This window comes from Perognathus longimembris, chromosome 1 (assembly GCF_023159225.1).
Source record: "Perognathus longimembris pacificus isolate PPM17 chromosome 1, ASM2315922v1, whole genome shotgun sequence".
Classification (NCBI taxonomy): domain Eukaryota; kingdom Metazoa; phylum Chordata; class Mammalia; order Rodentia; family Heteromyidae; genus Perognathus; species Perognathus longimembris.
The window spans coordinates 107,693,670-107,718,086 of record NC_063161.1 but is presented as its reverse complement, the minus strand read 5'-3'; the positions used below and the strand labels follow the sequence as shown (position 1 = coordinate 107,718,086).

General features: G+C 47.8%; 1 protein-coding gene across 12 annotated transcripts in view; it reads left to right on the top strand.

Moving 5' to 3' along the window:
- Nucleotides 1-24,417, top strand: part of Wnk2 (WNK lysine deficient protein kinase 2) — a 123,077-nt gene that overhangs the window by 69,714 nt on the left and 28,946 nt on the right. For 6 of the 12 annotated variants that reach the window (XM_048342473.1, XM_048342649.1, XM_048342390.1 and 3 more), the window contains 12 exons: nt 1,117-1,704; nt 4,357-4,650; nt 5,125-5,174; nt 6,238-6,406; nt 6,493-6,609; nt 10,273-10,443; nt 10,564-10,609; nt 11,180-11,299; nt 18,614-19,446; nt 19,917-19,998; nt 22,414-22,502; nt 22,601-23,274. In XM_048342473.1, coding sequence (XP_048198430.1) covers nt 1,117-1,704; nt 4,357-4,650; nt 5,125-5,174; nt 6,238-6,406; nt 6,493-6,609; nt 10,273-10,443; nt 10,564-10,609; nt 11,180-11,299; nt 18,614-19,446; nt 19,917-19,998; nt 22,414-22,502; nt 22,601-23,274 — 3,233 coding nt within the window. The remainder of the gene's footprint in view (nt 1-1,116; nt 1,705-4,356; nt 4,651-5,124; nt 5,175-6,237; nt 6,407-6,492; nt 6,610-10,272; nt 10,444-10,563; nt 10,610-11,179; nt 11,300-18,613; nt 19,447-19,916; nt 19,999-22,413; nt 22,503-22,600; nt 23,275-24,417) is intronic. The other 6 variants (XM_048342734.1, XM_048342560.1, XM_048342818.1 and 3 more) reach the window with 6 other exon arrangements.

The window sequence follows — 24,417 nt, the reverse complement described above, 5'->3', positions numbered from 1 at the left end:
ATCTGTTCAGCCTATAAAGCTATGCTAGATCAGACCAAGGTGGCTCCGTGAAGGTCTAATAGCCAGCAGGGTATCAGTGTTTACTGTAGGAAAGGCTAGCCTTCAAGGCCCAACTTGAGTATCTTCTGATATCTTTATGTGGGGATGTGGTGTATAATTAGTGACACACCTGGCAGTGTAACTGGCACAGGCCCCCAGTCAAAGTTGGGCATCATTGCTCGGCTCATGGCATCCATGGTAAACTTTGGTTGATGGAGATGGATTGTGATCTTGGTGATAGGACAGAAATTGGCCTCATTCTGCAGGAGTGTCCTGTGGGATAAAAGGGTGTTCCTGTGTTAGAGCCCACCTGGAAGATTCTTCATGTCAGCCATTTCCTGCTGACCATGCCATGTCTTTGACACCACTTTGGGTCAGCTCAGGAATCTCATTAAGTCATCCTCTGGTTTGTTGGTTGTGATATTTAGCTGCTTTTCAAATGGATGGCATCAGGTTTGTGCATTTTTTTTGCTGCCTTTTAATTGCATGAAGGCAATTAAAATATGCTGTTCATGGGAAAGCAGTATTTTAGAGATATCCCTAAATATGAGCACTAAGTGTACAAGGTGAGATATCAGCTATTTCTAGGAAGTACGTTGCTCTCTGGAAAGATGCAGGTGGAACGTTCTCCTGATGTTGGGAGGCTGAATGCCATGGAAGTGTCAGCTCAGCCAGCAAAGGGGCTCCACTGAGACCCCCTCCAAGAACTTAGGTTTTGGGTAGGATTTATACAGGTTTTAAGCTCCAGGTTAGATATCACATACTTGGGTCTCATAGTTCTGACATGTGTACTGTGAAGATGCCAGACCATCTTCAGAGCCCAGTGGTCACTCTGACTCCTCTTGTCTGAGCAACACCTGACTCCCCTAGAGTTACCCGTGCAGCCTGTAAGTGGTGTGGACACAAGGAGTCCATTCTGTGTTAGTGTCAATGGGGGTGTCCAGCAGGTCATGTCCAGACTGTCAGATTGCTTTTTTGCATCAGGGTCTGGGAGGCAGAGCCATGGTCCCCCTCATCTCACTGTTCTCCCTGACTGTTCAGGGGGTTACAACTAACATGCTGCTGTGTCTATTTCAGATGCCTCCAATGCCTGTGGTTCCCCCCATTACCCCTTTGGCGGGAATTGATGGCCTCCCTCAGGCCCTCACTGACTTGCCGGCTGCAAATGTGGCCCCTGTGCCACCACCTCAGTATTTCTCTCCTGCTGTGATCTTGCCAAGCCTCGCCACCTCCCTGCCCGCATCCCCAGGCTTGCCTTTACAGGCAGTCAAGTTGCCCCATCCCCCTGGAGCGCCCCTGGCTGTGCCCTGCCAGACCATCGTGCCAAATGCACCAGCCACCATCCCTTTACTGGCTATGGCCCCACAGGGTGTGGCTGCCCTGTCCATCCACCCTGCAGTGGCCCAGCTCCCAGCCCAGCTCCCAGCCCAGCTCCCGGCCCAGATCCCAGCCCAGATTCCAACCCAGTTGCCAGCCCAGCCAGTGTATTCAGCAGCCTTCCCACAGATGGCACCTGGAGACATCCCACCTTCCCCCCACCACACGGTGCAGAGCTTACGGGCCACCCCTCCACAGACGGTGCCGCCTGTGCCTCCTCAGCCCCTCCAGCCTGGCATCACCCATCTGCCCGAGCAGGCTGCTCCGGCTGTCACCTCAGGGAGCCAGGTAATGCACCTGCAGGGCCTGGGTCTGCCTCCAGGCACCTAGAAACTCTCTGGACCAGGTTCAGAGGACATTTGAGCTACTTCCTTCACTGAGCCTTGGCTCCTACTAACCTGGTGGACAGAGGGGCAGTTTGGGGCTGGTAAGTAGATAGCTCTGCTCTCCAGTTGTCCCTTCTTTGAATAGAGTGGTCAGAAGCCAAGGCTAAAACCAGGGAGGGACAGTTCCATCTCCTCAGAAGCTGTGTGAACATCAAGGTGACTGATGAGCTCTGTTATCCTATTATGCCTGGAGGCCAGCAGCTGCCCCTTGTATGGCTTCAGGCTCCCTTGCCCTCACCCATGCTGGTCCTGGCTGGTAGCTCATCACCTGTGTAGGCCCCTTTATGGGTGCTGAGCTTCCGATTCTTGCATCTGAGGTCAGCCTCTCAGAGAGTACCTTGTGAGAATGAGGAGGGGTGGACATCGTAACAGAGAGGAAATAAGGCAAAGATAGCTGAGGGGTCTGGACACTGGGGGACTTCCAGCAGAAAGGTGATTATGGTGTGACTAAGGCATTGTCCTGAGGGCAGGTAGGGACCCTACATGTTGTTCCAATTACTGTGAAGTGAGACTCTGACCCATAAGGACACTTGCTGCAGGTGGAATCCCTGCTGTGTGGCTTTTCTGCATCCACTCAGCTTCCAGGCTATTTTGTTCAAACCCAAGTGAGTGAAAGGAAGACTGACTTGGATTCCTCCCAGATAGAGACTCCCCATTTGGGAACCCCTTATCTAAATTTCCTCCCCACCTGGCAGCACCCTTTTCCCTACCTACTAGGAGAGGCAGGCCTGGGCATCTTCCCACCTAGCCTTCCCCTGGCTCCAAGCCCTGACAATTTTGTGGTTTGGGTACATCCCCTACCTTTTGAGCCTCAAGGACCTCTAATTAGAACCAACTTTGACTTTGTTGTAAAGATTCATCCCAGATAAAGGGGCTGAACATAGAGCCAGGTGCTTCCTGCCTGAGTTTGTGCTGAGCAGGAATACTGGACCCTCAGCACACATGCAAGGCTATCTTATTTCCAGAGAGATTGACGCTTAGAGAAAGAGGACGAGTGTTTACAGACTTTCAGGAAAGCATCTAAAGCTGTCTAGAAACAGCAGAGGAAAACCACATCAAACTAGGAGAGAACAAGGGAATAGGTGACATTGTCTCAAAAAGAATGTATTCATTACCTATGTAACTGTAACCCCTCTGTACATCACCTTTATAGTAATATTTTAAAAGCACATTAGTACCTTGTCCCCACTAGTGAGCTTCTGGGCTGAGCAGGTGTCAGTGGCCAGTTGGATGGATGATTCTTGGAAATGGTCTGTTTCTGTGGAAAGGCGAGGTCCAGTGAGCAGGGGGCTGGTGCTGTCTGCATGTTTTGGGCCTTGCTATCTGGTGCTAAATCCCAGGATCCTCATAAATTACATTTGCTTGGTGTCCATCCTGCTGAGCTGAGCTGGTCATGCTTAAAGAACCTTATTATCTTCAGCAGCTGGAGCATCTAACAGGACAGGTGCCCACCTGCCAACCATAGTGTAGTATCTCTGACCTGGCTTAGGTTGTTAACACAGGATCTTAGGATAACAGGCTCCAGTGAATGTAGCCGTTCCTGTCCTTAAGAGTTGGAGGCATTGCTCTGACATTTTAACCTTCTCAACTCCAAGCAGGGCAGGGGATAGCTTGACATTTTATCTCCCCCACCTCCCCAAGAGCTTTTAGAGAGAGAAGAGGACAGTGGAGAAGCCAACTTGTGCTTGAGGTCACACTATAGGAAGCTAGAGAAACCAGTGAGCACTCTTAGGGTATACTTGTGACTAGGAAAGGCCACCCTGTGCTCTACACTGAAGCAGAAGGCCACACAGAAACAGGACGTTGAAGGCCCCAAGAGGATAGATAGTAGGAGTCCAGCTTGGATACATCGGGAGTTTGCTTTTCTGTTGCTCTTACATCCTTGTAAATATACTTGAGAGAAACAGTTTAAAGGAGGAAAGATTTATTTTGCCTCATGCTTTTAGAATCTGATTGTATGACTCTGTTGTTGCGAACCCTTGATAAATCAGACATCGTGGCAGAGGACATGTGGCAGAGCAAAGTTGGTGCTCTTGTGGTGGCCAGGAAGCACAGAGAAAGGAGCCAGTGACATCAGGTCTATCTTTCCAAGGCATATCCTCAATGACCTACTTCTTCCAGCTAGGCACCACCTTCCAATAAGGCCACATTATGAATTTTAATCCATTTACTAGATCAGAACTCTGAAGAGTCAGTCACTGCTCAGTAACCACCAGCTAGGGATCATGCCTTCAGCCTTTTAGGGGGGATACTTTACCCCAATTATAACGTAAGTATGTGTCATCATCTGACTTTTTACCTTGGTTTGGGTAGAAGTTCCAAAGTGAAATTCAGTCTATGTGTTACCACACAGATGGATTTTACATAGAAAGAGATGAAGGTATCTACCTGTGTGGTTCTGCTAAATCCATGTGCCAAGCATGCCCGGAGACACAAACTTGCCACTTTTGGGGAGCATGTGGGTTGGAGAGGGAGGATCCCAGGCCTCCTCTTGACCCATTAATGTGCCTGGGCATGACCCCAACAGCACCTAACCATCATCCCTGTGCCCTAGGTCCTGCTAGCCCACCCGCCTCCATACACCGTGGATGTGGCTGCTCCAGTCCCTGCCGTGTCCCTGCCACCTGCTGTCCTCTCCCCGCCTCTGCCAGATGTGCTGCCACCTGCTGCCCCTGAGCTCCTGCCTAAGTTTCCTAGCTCCCTGGCCCCCACGGTCGTGGCAGCAGCTCAGAGTGTGCCTGCCATGACCACTACACTCCTGCCACCAGCAAACCCACCGCTGCCTGCTGGGCCTGTGATTTCCAGCCCCTGCCCAACTGTCCAGTTGACTGTGGAACCCGCCCAAGAGGTGTGTGCCTGTGTGTTCAACTTGAAGCTTCTTGGTGGTCTGTGCTGTGACCTTGAGTCTCAGCCTTAGAGATGAGGGGTACTGTGGGGTGAAATGGGCTCCCCAACAGCCATACAATCCTGTTCTTTCCCCTCACACTTTTCCTAAATCCAAAAGAAGGTAGAGAGCATGAGTTTTATAAATGACCTGGGGGATGCTTTCCCTGGGAAAGATTGTAAAACCAAATGAAAGCTTTTTAAAAAGTCCACGTGTCCTCTTTTAGGGATGATCAAAGTGGGATGACAATTTTGGAAAGGAAGCAATCCTCAGCTTTTAGGAATCCACTTGGCTTCAGGCTTTTCAATAAGATGAAAACCTCCCTGCTGGCCCCAGTGTGATAGCCCTCTAGCTTCAGGCTGAAGATGGGAAGGAGGGAGGGCCACACAGGAGGTGGGAGCCTCGTGACCCATTCTCTTCACTCTGGTTTTATTTCAGGAACAGGCCTCTCGGGACAAGCCGCCTGGCCTCCTGCAGAGCTCTGAGAGGTACCCATCCATCCTTGACCTGGGGATGGGTAGGGATGCAGGCCCAGGTTTCAGCTCAGCCCAACCATTGTCTCATTTGGATCCTGCCCCCCCTTGCCTATAAATGCCATCAAAAAATTTAATATAAGCTGGGTGCCGGTGGCTCACGCCTGTAATCCTAGTGACTCAGGGGGCTGAGATCTGAGGATTGCTGATCAAAGCCAACCCAGGCAGGAAAGTCTATGACACTCTTATCTCCAATTAACCATCAAAAACTAGGAGGTGGAGCTGTAGTTCAAAGTGGTAGAGCACTAGCCTTGAGCAAAAGAGCTCAGGGACAGTGCCCAAACCCTGAGTTTAAGCCCCACAATGGACAAAAAAATAATAATTTTAATACAAATCATCCACTTTTTCAAATCTGACCTGGTAAAGCCTCAGGGTCTTTATCAGCCCTAGTTGAAACCTGGTGGTTAAGGTGGTAGCTGGGAGGCGGGGGGAGGGGGCTCCCTACTGTTGTCTAGCTCCTATTGCTAATCTCTGTCTTAGGAATGTTCCAGAAGGAAGAGGCCATGGGTGTTGTTGAAAGTACCTAGGAACCAGGAGGGGCTGGGAACTAAGCAAGGACCCTGTGGATAGAGCAGAGTCCAGCACAGCCCTAGGTCTCCCAGGCCCCTTCTTCTGGTTTTCTTGGGGAGGGGGGGTGCAATAGTCACCTTACTTAGTTTTAGGAAGTGGCTATGAGCCCCACTCCTGGAAAGCTGGGTATGTGCTGGATGCTGTTAGATTCCCTTATAGTCCTCACAACAGCCCTGAGTAATTGCTGTGCTGCTTCTGTTCAGATGGGGAAAGCAAGACACAGGGGTCCATGTACAGCTGGGGAGGTTTAGAGAGCCATGGTAATGTAGCCAGTGACCAAGAATCTGTTTCCTCTTGCCCCTTGAACCATCTAAGGTAGGCACTGCAGGGAGGAGAGGCGTCCCCATGTCCTCTTGGAGGTTTTAAAGTTCCCAGGCTGGGCTAGCCTGGCCACAGTAGACTTGCTGGTCATCTGTGGATGCCATTAACATTCTTGGTTTTCAATTAGCTATGGTGGCTCTGATGTCACTTCTGGACGAGAGCTAAGTGACAGCTGTGAAGGCGCCTTTGGAGGGGGCAGGCTGGAGGGCAGGTCTGCCCGGAAACACCATCGCAGGTCCACACGTGCTCGTTCCCGCCAGGAGAGGGCCAGTCGGCCCCGTTTGACTATCCTGAATGTGAGTGCTAGTATGTGGAACACACTGAGACTGACGTATGGGTTCTGTACAGTATTTTTTGCATTCTGACTATCTGCTCTCTGCAGGTGTGCAACACAGGAGACAAGATGGTGGAATGCCAACTGGAAACTCATAACCACAAGATGGTCACTTTCAAGTTTGACTTGGATGGGGATGCACCTGATGAGATTGCCACATATATGGTAAGGCTGGCCCTGGGTGATATCATCTCCTTGTAGTCCTTGGGCACAGGTAGAAGCAAGTATATCAAGCTCAGCCCTGCATACAAGTGTTAGGCTCCCTGTGGATCAGTGCATGGGGGCTGCCCCCAGAGCTGTTGGTCTGCAGCTGGAGCAATAGCTTTCTGCACCTGCATGTTCTTGGGTATGAGAAAGCAGCTTGAAGAATGTATTCATAATGGCACCGGAATGGTGTTTCCACCATACCTCAGCCTCTACCTGAGAATGAACAAAGGGAAATAGCAAGCCTGTTGACTGATATCCGATGGCTCCTATGTAGAACCATCCGTCAGCCTCCCCAGTGGAAGTGTAGATCCCAGCACTACACTCCAACCCTGTTTCCCCAGTCTGCCAGCACCAGCAGTCCCTGCTGTGAGCACCTTGTCACTCACAAACTTCTCTCCACCCCATTCCCCTGCTCCCAGATCATCTGGCTATGTCCCCAGAACTTGGCCCCAGCATGAGTTGAGCCTTAGGCCTCCGAAACTTGTCTCACTGAGAACAAGAGAAAAAAGAATGTACTTATGTTGAGCTGATTTCCTGGCCCATAGATGACCACATAACTGGATAATGTTCTTTCTAGTCCATCAGTCACACAGGAGGGGAGTTTAGGAGCCATGTCTTAAGAAAACAGTTGACATTGGTGGCAGGTGCTGTGGCCCCTCATCCCAGATACAAGGAAGTGTAGTGACTGGACCCAGCATGTTTAGTGAGCACATATGAAATTTAATGTTAATTATTCTACGTGACTAGTGGCTAAGATCACCAGAAAGTTATACTTGTTAGGCAGGTATTCTACCCATCTTGAGCTATTGCTCTAGTCCCTTTTGGCCTTGGTTATTTTCAAAATAGGGTCTCATTTTATGTCTGAGCTAGCCTAGAATGCAATCCTCCTTATTTACATTCCTTCATGTCACTGGAGATAACGGAGCGTACCCAGCCATTGTGCTTCCCCAGTAGCTCGATAACAGGCATGCACCACTGTGTCCAGCCATTGGGTAAAGAGTCTTGTGAACTTCTTTTGCATTAGAGTGGCTCAAGTTGAGATCCTCTAATCTCCACATCCTAAATAGCTAGGATTATAGGGTTGAGCCATCATGCCTGGCTCGCTCCTGTATTTTGAACCATAGCAAACCATCTGTGAAGCAGTCCTTCGATCTCTCATTGCTGCACTGCCCCACTAGTCCTATCTCTACAGCTCTCTCTCCTGTTCTTCACTCAAACAACAGTTGTAGGAACTGCATATTAATGTCCCCTTGGTTTTGGCAGCTGTTTTGTATACATGCCTGCTCCCCTACCCTCCCCCCCCCCACACACACACAATGATGTGGTTATTACCCTGAGTCTTCTGTCATTCTGTTGCACATGTATTTTTGGCATTTGATTTGGACGCCTTAAAGCTAAGTCATCTGAAACATCTCTATGAAGGAGGCCCGATATGAATACACAGTTTTCGCCCATTACTCTTGTGCAGCCTCTGCTAGGCTCCATCTACTTTCTTCCTCACAGTCCCTTCCTGCCCCAGGAACAGAGGCTCCAGTGGAAGAAGAGCTGTGGCTGGACAAGCTTCTGCCCGGGGGCTACCAGATACCTCTAAATTCTCTGTCACTGGTAGATTTTGTTAAGTCTTGAGTTCATTATTCTGACATTTACTTCCAACTCCGCAGTAAGTGAGGGAAGGTGATGTTTGGATTAACTTGGCATTGATTGTGGGTTATATATACCCAGAGTCTATATTTTTAGGTTTTTATTTCATTTTTCTTTTTTGTTTTGCCAGTTCTGGGACTTAAACTCAGTGCCTGGGTGCTGTCTTTGAGTTTTTTGGGTTTTTGGGGGGGGGGGGGCGAGGGGGTTTGCTCAAGGCTAACACTTCACCACTTGAGCCTTCTGATTTTTTTCTGTTTATGTGGAACTGAGGAGTTGAGCCCAGAATTTCATTCGTGCTAAGCAAGCACTCTACCACTAAGCCACATTCCCAGCCCTTTCCTATTTTGCTTTTAATTTTTTTGAGGTCTTCACATTTTTTCACTAAATGCATACCTAGCAGGAGACACTAAGAGGCCCTAGTTCACAGAGTAGGAACATCCTGTGTATACATGTGCTCAATATACTGTGTCAACTGGATGGGCCAATGATGACCATAACATACTGCCTTTGAGCAGTGTCACACTAGCTGGGTTGCTGGTGGCTCACACCTGTAATCCTAGCTACTTAGGAGGTTGAGATCCGAGGATTGAGGTTAAAAGCCAGCCTGAGCAAGAAAGTATATGAGACTCTTATCTCCAGTTAACCACCAGAAAACTGGAAATGGCACTGTGGCTCAAAGTGGTAGAGTGCTAGCCTTGAGCAGAAGAGCTCAGGGACAGTGCTCAGGCCCCAAGTTCAAGCCCCATGACCAACAAAAACCCGATATCACTCTCACTGACTATACTCAATTAGCAGGTGCATCATGGAAGGCAATGTTAATCAGCGCTTCATCTGGGGGAGTGGCTAGAGGGGGTGCACTGTGCTGTTCCTGGGAAGCAATCTATGAGGGACAGGGTATCAGAAGAGTTCTGTTCTGCGGGTAACTTATTGGGGGTGGGGCATGGCTGGAATCTATCCACAGAGAGATCAAGGTATCAGAGTGAATGTAGAGTATATGAGTAGAAAATAGGTGCCATCACTTGAAAGAGGCAGGGATTGAACCTTGCTGGGCAGATAATGGCTAACCTCTGTCCCTAGCGGTCCTAGAGTTGTATGATTTTTCTGACATGTGCTGTATCCCATCTGCCTGAGCAGCCCAGGACACAGTGGAGCAGGGTGGGCCTACATGAGAATTAAGACAATGACTGTGTTCTGCTCAGCCCTGGCTGAGAGGCTATGGTATTCAGGTTGTGCTGTAGGCCCTCCAGCTGCTCTTGCTCACTCACCAGGAGCCTGAACTAGTTAATCCTGGTGCTGGTGAGTGATAGAAAATTCTTATATGGGAGAAGTATGGCCATGAGGAGCCAGTGGGAGGCAAGGGGTATATGATCTCAGGCCCAGCCATCAGGAAGATGGCCACCACAATGGATAGATGCACACCGTGGAGGAATGGCCTTCTTGCTTGGACACCCAGATCCAAGGTGCAGGTGGAAAGGCTATAACACTGGCAATGCTCTTTAGAGACACAGGATCAAGACCAGAACCCACAGACAGATCTGTATGAACAGCCTCTACATGTTGAGCATCAGAGCAGCCTGTCTGATTTTAGAAACTCTCTCTGGACTTAGCACTGAGAAAAGCCACTTGGCCATAGGGTAAGATCTTAATGAGGATAACCTGAGGGGAAGCCAATCCCCAGGAGTGAAAAAATGCAGGAAAAATACACATGAGCGTGTGGACAGAGCCCAGCCTCCTTAAGGCTTCAGGCAGGGTGTTACCATATGGGGCATTATGGTGGGGGGTATATTTTCCAGTAACTGTTCTCATCTGTCACTGTAGCCATCTGTTCCTTGCACTGTGCAGCTACTACATGGAGACCTGTCTCTTCGCCGTGCTTCCCCTGGAGTCTAGGGTAGAGAGCCATACAATCTGATAAAGCCCCCATGCAGCTGTGGCGTATGGCATGTCATCACTAGCAGTCCCATGGCCCCTTCCTTGCAGGTGGAGCATGACTTCATCTTGCCAGCCGAGCGTGAAACATTCATTGAGCAGATGAAGGATGTCATGGACAAGGCAGAGGATATGCTCAGCGAGGATACCGATGCTGACCATGGCTCTGATGCAGGAGCCAGCCCACCACACCTGGGCACCTGTGGCCTGACTGCAGGGGAGGTGAGAACCTAGGTCTCCAGGGAGCAAAGGCAGATTGGTGGGTGAGGGTAGATGCATCATCCAGGTGGGAAGTTCTCAGTGGGCATGGGGCTCCACTGACATCAGATCTCCCTCTTGCAGGAGAGCGGACAGTCCCAAGCAAATGCCCCTGTGTACCAACAGAATGGTGAGTCTGCCCCTACCTCCGGCCACACCTACCAAAGCAGTGAAGCCTCTGAGAGGCACCCTATTTCTAGATCCTTCTGCTTGGCAGCAGGGATTTTATAAAGGCCCCTATTGTGCATGGCAGTAGAGGCTTTGGGCCATTGCACTTGGAGAGGTGTGGGAGTGTGTGGTGACAAGTATCTCCATCTGGGAACAGCTGCTTAATTAACATCACTGCTTTCAAGGCTGGTGCTTTGGGCAATCTAGGAGTTAAGCCTGAGCTCAGTACTGCTGAGAGTCTCAGGATGCCTGTGGTGTGCGTTGGGCTGTCTACTCCTTGTCCCTCTGTGTGAGAGAAAAGCAGAAGGAAACAGTCCCTAGGCCCTCTTCATGGACCACCTTCCTCATGGAGAGGAGCTATTTAGGATTCTGAGAGGAACTTGGGTTCCTTGCCTCCCTACCACTGGGATCACATCATACAGGTATAGGCAAGTTCCTCAGCTTCCCCACGGCACATGTGGTACAACCACAGGGGTCACCTGATCAAGAGAGACACTTGCTCCCTCAGCACTGTTTATGTTCTGCTCCTTAGTTCTGCACACGGGAAAGAGGTGGTTTATCATCTGTCCAGTGGCTGAGCACCCAGCAGCTGATACCTCTGAAGCGTCACCCCCACTTCCAATAAGCTCCTTGCAGCCAGAAGCCAGCCAAGGTAGGAGCAGCCAGGGAAGCCAATGGGACTGTGTCCCCACTTCTCTTCATTTCCCCCCCAGACCATCTAAGTAAAGGCAACATCCCCTTAAGTCCTGTCATCTCCACTGCACAGGTGAAGCAGCAGTTGCACAGGTGTGTGCTAGTGAGCTCCACCCTTCCTACTCAGTGTTATCTAGTGACCCTTGTCCTTGTGGGTCCTGCTTTGCATGGAGTAGGGGGTGGGGTAAGGAAGAGGCCCACTCAGCTCTGAGACTGTCTGATTTTCAGTTGTCAAAGTGATCAGTGAGTGTTATTGATCTGCACCTGGGCCTTCATCTGTCTGTACAGATAACTGTAAACTTGCCCTTTGTACTCTTGGATAAGTCTTTATTTTTATGGTCTTTTGGGAAAACAGAAAATAGTCATTTGAATAAATTTCAATTTAATTCCCTACCACTTGGGAGGAAAGAGCTGCTAATTCAGTAACATAAGCTAACATGATTGTATATTTATGAAAAATATTTGTAAATTAAAAAAATAATCTCTGAAATACAAAGGTAAACTTCAGTGTGACATGAGATTTAAGAGACATTGTGATATGGGGTCAAGAGGAAAGAGTTAGGACTAAGTGTGGTGGTTCACTCCTATAATTACAGCTGTTTGGGAGGTAGAGATTAGGAGGATCATGGCTTGAGGCCAGCTGAGGCAAAAAGTTATGAGGACCCATTTTCAGTCAATAAGTCAAGTGTGGTGGTATACACCTGTGAGCCTAGCTACATAGGAGATGTAAGCATGAAGATCTCTGTCTGAGGCTAGCCCCAGACCAAAACATGAGATCTATTTCAAATGATAGAGCACCATCCTAGTAAGCCCAAGTCCCTGAGAAGAAGAGGAAGAAAGGGAGGAGGGGGAAGAGGAGAGGGGAGGGGAGTTGGGAAAAAAGAGGTGGAGGGAAGGACTGAGGCAGGGAAGAAGGGAGCTAAGTGAGTGAGGGAGGGAGGGACGATGACAACAGAGTTAAATATCCATCCTTTATGTACACATTGACTAACCTCTAGTAACCTTTCACAGCCAGTTTTTCCATTAAAAGGAGAGAAAATAAAATGGGAAACTGAGGGACAGATGTGTTAATTTACATTAAATATCCACAATGTGTAATTGAAAAAAGTTTGACAAGTTATGGAAAGAAGGCATTGGAAATCTTAAGATGGGGAGAATTATCAGACCAGCGTGAGTAGAGGATGGAGCCTGGCCTTGGTCCCTTTTCCTCAGTCTGCCCGTGTGATCTCCAGGTCTGTAACCTAACCATCATGATTGCCTGCTCAAGCACAAATGCCAGCCTTTGCCATATAATTTTTACAAGAATTGCATAATATCATTTAAGATGTTGAGAGTAGAATCCAAAATCATTTGACAAGTGAAAAACCACAAAAATATCACCTTCCATGGAAAAAGCCAACAGATGCAAGGACAAGGTGATACAGGTTTTGGAATGATCTGACAGCCTAAAGCTGATATTATAAATGTGTGTTTGAACATTCAGAAATAGTCTTGAAACAAATGGTAAAGTAGGAAATATCAACAAAGAAATAGAAGATACAATGAAAAATAAGGAATTTAACATTGAGAATTAAAATACCTGTGTCTGACACTGATGGCTCACACCTATAATGCTAGCTACTCAAAAGACTGAGAACTAGAGGATCAAGATTTGAAGCCAGCCAGGGCAGAAAAGCCTCTACTCCATCTGCAATAAATCAGCAAGGAGCCAAGCCAGAGGAGTGACTCAAGTGGTAGATGTAAGCAAAAAAGCCAAGCAGGAGTGCAAGGCCCTGATTTCAAGCCCCAACACTAAAACCAGAAAAGAAAAAAAAAAGTGGGGGGAGTTATCTAACTAAAATATAAGCTAGAATAAAGTGAAGAGCTTTAAAGACCTGTGAAGCAAAAACAAACTATTTAATACTTATGTCAGAGTTCCAAGAGAGGAGAGAAAGTACAGTGCTGAGAAATATTTGTTAAAAATAATTCTGAAAACTCCCCGAATTTGGCAAATGGTGTAAACCTAGGGGTTTAAGAAGCTAAGAAAAACCCCAACAGGTTAAATCTAAGAAATCCATGCCTATACACAGTAACAATCTGCTGAAAACTAAACACAAAGAAAAATCATGAAAGTAATTAGAAAAAAAATGGATGTATTTATTACCTTAAAAGGAACCATAAGTCAGATGACTGCATATTTCTCTCCAGAAGCCATGGTGTCTAGAAAGAAGTAACATAGCATTAAAAAAAATCTTGAAAGAGGGCCTGGGGATATGGCCTAGTGGCAAGAGTGCTTGCCTTGTATACATGAGGCCCTGGGTTCGATTCCCCAGCACCACATATACAGAAAACGGCCAGAAATGGTGCTGTGGCTCAAGTGGCAGAGTGCTAGCCTTGAGCAAAAAGAAGCCAGGTTCGGTGCTCAGGCCCTGAGTTCAAGGCCCAGGACTGGCCAAAAAAAATTTAAAAATTTTAAAAAAATTTTAAAAAATCTTGAAAGAAAAGAAAAATCTTGAAAGAGAGCCAGGAGCCCAGTGGCTCATACCTGTATTCCTATCTACTCAAGAAGCTGTGATCTTCATCATTCAAAGCCAGACCAGGAAGGAAAGTCCATGAGACTCTTATCTCGAATTACCACCAAAAAGCCAGAAGTAGAGCTATGGCTCAAGTGGTAGAATACTAGCTTTGAGCACAATAGCTCAGGGACAGCACCCAGACCCTGAGTTCAAGCCCCAGGACAGGCACCAAAACAAAATAAAATCTTGAAAGGAAATAACAAACCCAGAATTTTTGCCTGTAATCCCAGTACTTGTGAAGCTAGGAAAGGAAGATCTTTGAGTTCAAGGCTAACCTGGTCTATATACTGAGATTCTTTCTCAAAAGTCCAAAGAGTAGACAAGACAAACAAAAATGAAATGAACAACCAAAAACCCTACTAGAACTAAAACAGAAACAGACAGTTCTACAATTGTAGTTGGAAAGTAAATTACTCCTCTCTAGCAGATAAACCAGACAAAAAATCAGCAAGGAGGCAGCAAATCTGAATCACACTATCAACCAGCTTGACTTAATTGATGTTTATAGAGTACGCAATATGTACAGAACACACTTTCTTTTCCAATCCTTACGGAACATTACCACATACTGAATTAGGAAACAAACCTAACAAATGAAAGCAAAGTGAATAATATCAATTGTATTATCTGCTATAATATAACTAAGAATTAAATAGCACTTCTGAATCATTGCTGGAAAAAAATAGCCTCAAGGAAAGTTAGAAAACATTTTTGAACAAAGATACAACATATTAACATTTGTGAGGTATAGCTACAGTAATACTTAGAAGGATATGCATAGTACTAAGTACGTAGACAAGAAGAGAAGTCTCAAGTCAATATTGCAACCTTCTAAAGAACCAAGAAAAACTAACGTGAAAATAATCCCAAAGTGGAATTAAGAAATTTAAAAAAAAAAAAAAAGGAAAGAAACTAGTGACCCTTATGCATGGAATCCTAGCAACTCAGGAGGCTGAGGTTGCTGTTCAAAGCCAGTATGCCTTTCTGAGCAAGAAAGTCAATGAGACTCTTATCTCCTGTGAATCACCAAAAAGCCAAAGTGGAGCTATGGCACAAGAGATAGAATGCTAGCCTTGAACACAAAAGCTCAGGGACTGTGCCCAGACCCCCCCCCCCCAAGAATAGTAGGGGTTGGAGGTGTGACTTAGATGGTAGAGCGCTAACCAATGAGCAAAAGTAGCAGGTACTGAGTTCAAGTCCTGATCTCAGACCTAGAAAATAAAAAGAAAGAAAAAGAATAGTAAACTAATGATATTTTTTTAAATTGTGGGAGGGAGGCATAGGTAGGTGGATCTTCATCCAAACAGGCCTGCACAAAAAGCACAAGAACCTATCTTAAAAATAACTAGCCCCAGCCAGGTACTGGTGGCTCCCACATGTAATCCTACCTACTCAAGTGGCTGAGATCTGAGGATTGAAGTTCAAAGCCAGCCCAGACAGGAAATTCTGTGAATCTCTTATCTGTCAAAAAGCCAGAAGTGGCTTAAGTGGCAGAGTGCTAGCCTTAAGCAATAAAAAGCTCAATGCTTTTCTGCACTACCCTGTTAGGGCTCCATACAGGGCATTGTTTTTGATTCCTTAAAGGGAAACTAACACAATATCCAGAGCACTTGATGTCCTGCAAATGAAGGAGGAGGATGCTCTTCTCAAGTTCCTTGCAGCAGCAACCCACTTAGGTAGCAACTACCTTGACTTCCAGATGCAACAGCACATCTACAAAAGGGAGTAACGGTATCTACATCATCAATCTGAAGGGGACCTGGGAGAAACTTCTGCCACTCAGCCAGATGTCCCAGACTGATCGGAAGGGGCAGAGGTTCCCTACTGAAGATTAGAGCATCTAGCCTTCCAGTGAAGACTGGTCTGTGGTGCCTATCATCCAGGCTACCAAATGGGTGGGAACAACCACCAAGTGGTCTTGAGCTGCAGACACTTCAGGAAAATTGAAAGAAAATTGGTGGACAATAAATACAAAAAAAAATTAAAAACCTACAAAACAAAACAGTTCAAAGATAGTGCCCAGGCCCTAAATTCAAGACATTGGACTGGCACAAAAATAAAATGTAATACAAAAATCTAACCCCAGCACTGGTAGCACACACCTGTAATCCTAGCTACTTAAGAAGCTGAGATCTGAGTATCTTGGTTCAAAGTCAGCCCAAGCAGGAAAAGTTTGTGAGACCCTTATCTCCAATTAACCACCAAAAAGCCAGAAGTTGAACTGTGGTTCAAATGGTAGAGTACCAACCTTGAGCAGAAAAGCTCAGGGACAGTATCCAGGCTCTAAGTTCAAGTCCCAGTATCAGAACCAAAAAAAGGAAAGTGTTAAATGGTATGTAGAGGAACCAGGACTCATACATTGTATGAAATAGTACAACTATTTTGGAAAATGATGATAAATAGTTTAAAAAGTAAATGCACTATTTCCAGTCATCTTTCTGAATCTGCTGGGAACCTGTTTCAGCATCTCTCACTTCCTCCCCTCCCACACTAAAATCTGAGGCTGCTCAAGTCCCTTACATAAAATGATACACTATTTGCATATAACCTATGTGTAACCTCTTTATATGTTAAATTGTCTCAAAAATCATCTCCATATTGTTTGTAAAAACTAATTCAAGGTAAATGCTCTGTAAATGATTGCTACACTGGGTTTTAAAGGAATAACGGCAAGAAAAAAGTCTGTACATGTCCAGTATAGAAACAATTTTAAAAAACAAATTCAACTCAGTTGGGCGCTGGTAGCTCACACCTGTAATACTTGCTACTCAGGAGGCTAAAACCTGTAGGATCACAGTATAATCTATAGGTTTTTCTGCCCAGTCTATATGACTACACAATGGAATACCATCCCGCCATATAAAAAAGAATTCCTTCCATGTGCTACAACTTGGATGAGCCCAGAGAGTATAATGCTAAATAAAATAATCCAGTCACAGAAGGCTAAATATGCATGCTTCCACTTAGGCAAGGGAAATCAGTAGTCACACTCAGAAAGAGGAGAAAGTAGGGGGATGAAGTTGTTATTTGATGGACATAAAATTTCAGTTGTGCAAGCTGAGTAACTTCTAGAGACCTGGTATACTACAATTACCAGTTATAGTTACCAGTATAGTACTGTGTACTTTAGCATTCAAGAAGTGTGATCTTCTGTTACCACAATTAGAAGTATAAACAAACCCCAGCAAAACCTGATCACATACTCTAAAGGTGACTTGAGGAGGGAAGGAAACCTTAGGGGTACTCACAGGCTGTCAGTGGGGCATTTCCTCCACATACACTTTGAAGGAGCTTTTAGCAGCTTCTACTGAGACCAGATGCCCTCAACTTGCGTTCCCCTTGCCCCCACCTTGTTCACCTGGTAGGACTTGGGTATGGGCACAGTGTGCTTTAAAGTTAACTGAGGTCCAGCATTGACAGGACTCCATGTACCAGTATAGAGTGGATGTGTGTGTCCAAACAGAATAGCTCGGGTGCATGTCACATGCACAATGGTGAGTGAGAAGCCAGACATCAAATATAAATACAGTACTATTCCACAGACAGATAGTGCTAAATCCAGCAAAACAGAAGAGTGCTATTTAGAGAGACATGGCAAAAACATAAAGAAATACAGGAGAACATGTTTGTCTCGATTTTTCCCCTTTCAAAACTGGTGGAGGGTGTGGTGTGAGTCTAGGAGTTTAAGGGAGGTCTCAGGGTCCATGTAATGTCTCTCCTCCCACCTTTGTTATGGTTTTCATTTTTGTTTCACACATTTTGTCTGTATTTTTAAAAAGATAAAGGGGTTGTTGTTTTTTGAAGTAGGGCTTCAAGGCCATGTGGTTTGGGAGATGTTGTACACTATGTTCCTCTCAGATTGCTGCAATCCCACAAGTGCCTAGAAAGCTCTGAGCACTCCAGGGAGATGCTGTTGGACCGTGTGCCATTGTCTGGATCCCAAGTTCCTTTCTTCCCAGGATCCTTTGCTGGGCCTAGCATGATATGGTCCTCCTTGCTCTGAGCATACCAAAGACTAGAAGGATTACAAGGTTCTCGTTCCTCCTAGCTCCTGCTTCCTCCTTCAGCTTCCCGCTTATATACCTCAACTTTAGAAATTCTTTTTAGGGGCTGGAAATATGGCCTAGTGGCAAAAGTGCTTGCCTCCTATACATAAAGCCCTGGGTTCAATTCCCCAGCACCACATATATAGAAAATGGCCAGAAATGGCGCTGTGGCTCAAGTGGTAGAGTGCTAGCCTTGAGCAAAAAGAAGCCAGGGACAGTGCTCAGGCCCTGAGTCCAAGGCCCAGGACTGGCCAAAAATAAATAAATAGAAATAGAAATTCTTTTGGGAGATTTTTGTGCAGTGGGCCAGTGCATGCTAATAGTCATACTTTATGGAGCTTATCTTGCAGGCCAGAGTGTACACAGACAGATGGTAGAGAATGGGCCCTACCTGGCAGTCACATGCTGCACAAGGACAGTATGAAGGAGCTAGTGCTGGCAGAGGTGAAAACTGGCCATTGAGAGGCCTATAGAAGACATTTCAGAAAGGCAATGGCCAGGCACAAGTTACATTTGGACAGGAAAGACTTAGCACATCAGAGAAACAGGGCCCCATGTGCTGAGCCACAGCCAGGTTATGGTAGAAGGAAGACATCATTCCTGGCAGGGAAGGACCCATGTAAGTAAGACTGGAGTAGGTGGATACAAAAGCATTTTTCCCATTTCTTCTAGACACAGCACCCTACACAGACCAGCTGTCCTTGAAGGAAAAACCTGGCTTCCCAGCTGCTCAGCAGCTCCTGAGCCAGGCAGGCCCCAGTGACCCTTCCAGCAGTGTATCAGCAGCTCCCTTGGCACCATCCTCCCCTCCCACGACTACTGCACTCCAAGACACAGCAGCACCAGCCGCCAGCACCACACCAGAGCCAGCACCAAGCACTGCTGTGCAGGCAGGGGGCCTAGGGACCCCTCAGGGGCGAGCCAATGAGCATGAGACACCCCAGCCACTGGCTGAGACTCACCATGCTCAACATACTGCACAGCCCCTGAGCATAGACAGAGGACCTTATGCTGTAGCTCCAGAGGCCTCCTGCTTTCCTACAGTTTTGGGGGAGCCTGCCTCAGCTAGGGAGGTCAGTGCCCCAAGAGAGCCCCTGCCTGCTTCAGCAGTGGAACCCAGCCCACCAAGTGGGGTACTACAGCCTGCTGTGTGTCAGCCACCATCCCTGCTGCCTTCCACAGTGGGGGCCATCAACCTGGCTGCCCCCCAACTTCCCAGCCCCCCCTTGGGGCCCACTGCCCCTCCACCACCACCCTCAGCCCTGGAGTCAGATGGGGAAGGGCCGCCCCCAAGGATGGGCTTTGTGGACAATACCATCAAGAGCCTGGATGAGAAACTGAGGACCTTGCTCTACCAGGAGCATGTGCCCACCTCCTCAGCCTCTGCTGGGACCCCTATGGAGGTGTGTGATAGGGACTTCACCTTGGAGCCCCTGAGAGGAGACCCACCTCGCAGGGAGGTCTTTGGAGGAGATCCTGGGCTTACCCAACTGCCCCAGCCCTCGGTGAGTAGCTGGACTCACCCCAGAAGTGCTTTCCTAGACTGGGACTGAGTGTGGGCAGGAATCCTAGCTATGCAGGGCTGTCCTCCCCCAGGGCCTTTGTAGCCCTCTGGGTGACCCACTTGTTTATAAGTGGCCTCTGTCTAGTGAATGAGTGTGAGTGTGTGTGTGTGTGTAAGAAAGTGTGGAGGGGGGAGAGTGGCGCCAGGCAACACAGCCCAATTGTCTCATGGAGGGGGCAGACTGAGGGTGGCTCTAAAGACAGGAGGGGAAACAGATTTGCAATGAAGCTACTGAGGGGTTGGAAGTATGGCTCCGTTGGTAAAGCACTATCCAGTGATTGAAAGGGGGTATAGCTACTGAGTTTGAGCCCTGGTCTTGAACCAAGGGGGAAACAAAAGAAAAGAAATAGGCTAGTGAGATGCTGACTATCCAAGCTCACAATTCTTCCCCTTTTTGTGTGATTCTTCTAGTTGGAAAAGTCAGAAACAGCTCCTGCAGGATGGACTCCAGCAGATGGAGAGCAGGAACAGGGTGCATCTTCATCAATGACAGGTAACAGGTTCAAGGTCATGCCTAACCCTATACTCTGTAAGTGATACCAGTTTTCCTGGGCCCAGACCTCCTGCATTTTCACCCTTACCCTGCTTGTATTACAGGATCTTTTCTGAATAAAAAGGTATAGCTGGGCTGGGAATATGGCCTAGTGGCAAGAGTGCTTGCCTCGTATACATGAAGCCCTAGGTTCGATTCCTCAGACCACATATATAGAAAATGGACAGAAGTGGCGCTGTGGCTCAAGTGGTAAGAGTACTAGCCTTGAGCAAAGAGAAGCCAGGGACAGTGCTCAGGCCCTGAGTCCAAGGCCCAGGACTGGCCAAAAAATAATAATAATTTTTTAAAAGGTATAGCTTCTAAAGAGGGAAGGACTTAGACACTGCATTGTCTACCAAGACTAATCTAAAAGGAACCTCTCTTTACACCCAAGGACAGAGTTCTATCTGTGGAAGCAGCTATTGGGGAGGGGAAGGGTGCTGCGATAGTATACAGAGCATGTCTCAGATCCCCAGGCTCTCCGATGACAAATGATTAAACACAGGGGACATCCAAAGCCCCTGAGCTGCTTCAGCAAAGTTACAACATAGTTATTTTGGCTCAAGCATGGGGTAGGGCTGTTTCTTCAGCACCTTGAAGCTGAGATATCAAGATGATCCAAGGCCTGCTGGGTTCTTTCATGGCCCCAGTTGCTGTGTACCTCAGGTGAGTGGGTGGAGAGTACTCTTTTGCTTCAGTTCTTGCTTTATGATTCAAAACCTGAGTCTGCATTCTAGGGGAGCTGTCTACCTTCAGAAGTGCAAAGTTTGTTTGTTTTTTCCCTAGAAATTTCTTAGGGCTTGGCAAGATAAGGACAGGGATGAAGCTGAGTTTAGAAATGGAAACCTCAGTGTGTATCAGCAGCACATGGCCCTTGAAGGTCCAGGCTGCTTTTGTAGATTGAAGGGAACCATCCTATGCTACCTGCTGCCTACCCAGGAGCTGTGTTGGTTTCTAGATACCACAGTTGGAAAAGCATTGGGACATGGACAGGGCAGAAGCAGGATCAGCCTTTGCCCTGCCACCCACCAATTGTCCTGTCACTCCATGCAGTGCTGGTTTCACAGTGTAGGAGGCATCCCAGGGATCCTTTGACAGATGAAAAAACTGAGCTTGGGTAGCCTGCAAATGATATATACCTTACATTCCTACCCATACTCTTCTCAGAATACAGAACTCATGAGCAGAGAGCGCCAGGCTGACTCTACATCAGATGAACAGGTGAACTTTTTTCTGGCAGACAAATAAAAGAAACGTAGTTACTTGTGAGTACCTCAGTCCTCGAGGTATTTGAAGATTGGTTGTGTGATACCACACACAGAGGTGAGGAGGGCAGTCCTGTGTTGCTCGTAGGTTGGGAATACATGATTGAGACTGGATTTTATCTCCCTGGGAATATGGTATTCCTACATGGGGTATGCAGTGCAAGTGTGTGTGTGTGTGTGTGTGTGTGTGTGTGTGTGTCCGTGTGTCCGTGTCCATGTCCCTCCAGGCAGGAATAGGGATTCCTCCCTGGAGCCTCCATTGGATCCTGCCGCTTTCCTATGCAGCATGTTGGCTTAGCTTCCACCCCAGTCTGCTCATGATTTTTTTTTTCATGTGGGAGTCTTGACTTTGGTAGGGTCTCCACCCAAGGGTGTAATCACTTCTTTAGACTTCTCTCATTGGCTTTTCATGACAACCCCAGTAAGATGATCAAAAACATACTGTCAGGGAGAAAATGGGTGAGAATGATAGAAGGGATGACACTGATCAAGATGTGCTATACTCATAACCTGATGTATGGAATTATAACCTCTTAGTATAACCATAATGTTAGGGTGGGAAACATTCAGACTGCAGGCTACATAAGGCCAAGAAATTACTTAGTGTATGATGGAGCAGACATGGATGCTTCTTGGCTCGGCTGTCTGTACTGATAACTCTGTATGACCTGTGAATGAGACTATGAATAATATCTAAATGGATCTTGGCATAATAAAGGTTTCCCCACCTCTACATGGAGAACATGGGGGCAGGCTGCAGTTCAGTGGACATTCCCTAGCTCCATAGGAGGAAGGTAGAACTTGCCCTACTATGTGCTCTGTGAGCGCCTCCTAAGCCAGAGCAGCTAGAGAAATGGGCCCATCAGATGTGCAGAGGCCTGGAGCACAAGAGGCTAATAAGGCCTCTTCCCTTTCCCAGATTTGTAGATAGCTTCTGTGAAATGGCATGTACAGGATGCCATGGGGTGAAATCATCACTGTTTTCAGCCCCTTGGAACACCAGCTCTCTCTCCCTGGCTAAACCAGAAGTGTTCCCAGGCCATTCATGGGTCTCTCAGCTAGCAATCATCAGTCGCTTCCCCTTTTGGTAATGTTGTCCATGTTCCTACAGCAGAGTCATCTTCCAGCAACACACTGGGCTGTGAAAGCGATGGAGGACAAGTGGCCTCAGACTCACCTGCAGCACCCAGTGCTCCCCAGGTAAGGGTGACTTTTTCGGCAGGAATCTCAACTGTCTGGGAGGGTGTGCTTCAGGTTGTGTTCTCAGGGCATCTCTTTATTTCCACTTGTTTCCCAAGGATGCCCCTATTTCTGCCAGCCCTGTACACATGGATCCCACAGACAAGAATGGCAGGGTCCCCAGGGAAGCCTTGGTAGAGCCCATGAAGAGGTGCCTGGGAACATTCACAGAGGGCAGCCAGGCTCATGGCGCTCGGGCTGCAGGGTCCCCCCGGAAGCGGCCAGGGCAGCAGGACAACAGCTCACCAGCCAAAACTGTGGGCCGCTTCTCAGTGGTTAGTACACAGGACGAGTGGACCCTGGCCTCCCCCCAAAGCCTGAGGTATTCTGCCCCACCCGACGTCTACCTGGATGAGGTTCCCTCAAGCCCTGACATGAAGCTGGCAGTGCGTCGGGTGCAGACGGCCTCCTCCATCGAGGTTGGTGTGGGCGAGCCCGCATCCAGTGACTCTGGGGACGAATGCCCAAGGAGGAGGCCCCCCGTGCAGAAGCAGTCCTCCCTCCCTGGTGGTGGAGGTGTGGCCAGTGACTTCGTCAAGAAGGCCACTGCCTTCCTGCACAGGTCCTCGAGGGCTGGCTCACTGGGCCCCGAGACACCCAGTAGGGTGGGCGTGAAGGTCCCCACCATCAGCATCACCTCCTTCCACTCCCAGTCATCCTACATCAGCAGCGACAATGACTCGGAGTTTGAGGATGCAGACATCAAGAAGGAGCTGCGCAGTCTGCGGGAAAAGTATGTGATGGTGTCATGGTGTGGTGGAGGTGGTGGTTATGGTTAGTGGACTTGGTGGTGGTTTGGTGGTTGTGGTTAGTGGTGGTGGTTGTTGGGGACAGAAGTGAGCCCTCCTCTGCCTACTCTGGGTCCTACAAACTATTGGGTGGAATTAATATCCTAGACAAGCAGTACACACTTGCATGTATGGCTCAGGGAGACAGGTCAGTGAAAGGCCTGCTTAGACCTGCCACGATGGGAGCATCTCCCAGCCAGCATCTACTCTGTCACTTGCCCAGTTTCTAGCACCTGTACAGGGCTACTCCTCCCCTCCCTTCAAAGTCTGCTTCTTCCTCTGTCACCCTCGGGGAAGACATTCTCAGCATGTTCACGAGACATGACAAGGGTACCCTCCTAGCCACCCCCTCTACTTCTCTGTCTCTGCTTTTCTGTCTCGTCACCTTATCTCTGCTTCTCTCTCTCTCTCACCCTGTCATTCAGCAATTATTCCTTCTGCCTCTCTAGTTGGAAGTTACTGCCTTCATGAGATTCCTTTGGGATTGGCAGAGGGATAGGGCAGCTTCTAGCATATGCCCCAGACAGTAGCACACCAGGGGCTAAGAGCAGACTGCGTGCTGAGTGCTGTCTGAATGGATTCATAAATCACAGATATATTGAAGACATTTTTTCAGGGCCTAGTGCACAGAGGATAGGAGACATTGAAGACACAATACGTGTTCACAAAAGCCAGGGCCAAAGAGGGACAAGCTATAGCCAGGAAAGGCAGAAGAGCAGGGTGATGAAGGGATGCTGTTTAGAGGGGTTCAAGTCCCAGTGACTACACCACTAGGAAGAATCAGCAAAGTCTGAACTGCAGTAAAAATCTGGAGGGGACCACTGTAGGCACCACCTAGAATCTTTGGGTACAAAAGGATAAGGATTCCTAGGCATAGTCTTTCAATGAGATTGTCCCCTGGGGAGCGCAGCTAGGCCATGGTCTGGCTGGCCCTCTCCAAGGGATCCTTGGAGAGGGACAGTTTGGATAGGAGAACATCAGTGCATGAAACTGAAGGAGACTTTAAGAACCTATACTCAGGGTGAGAGGGGCAGGTACCATGGGAAGGGGACCTAGAACTATGTAAGATGTAGAAATAAGGCATGGGG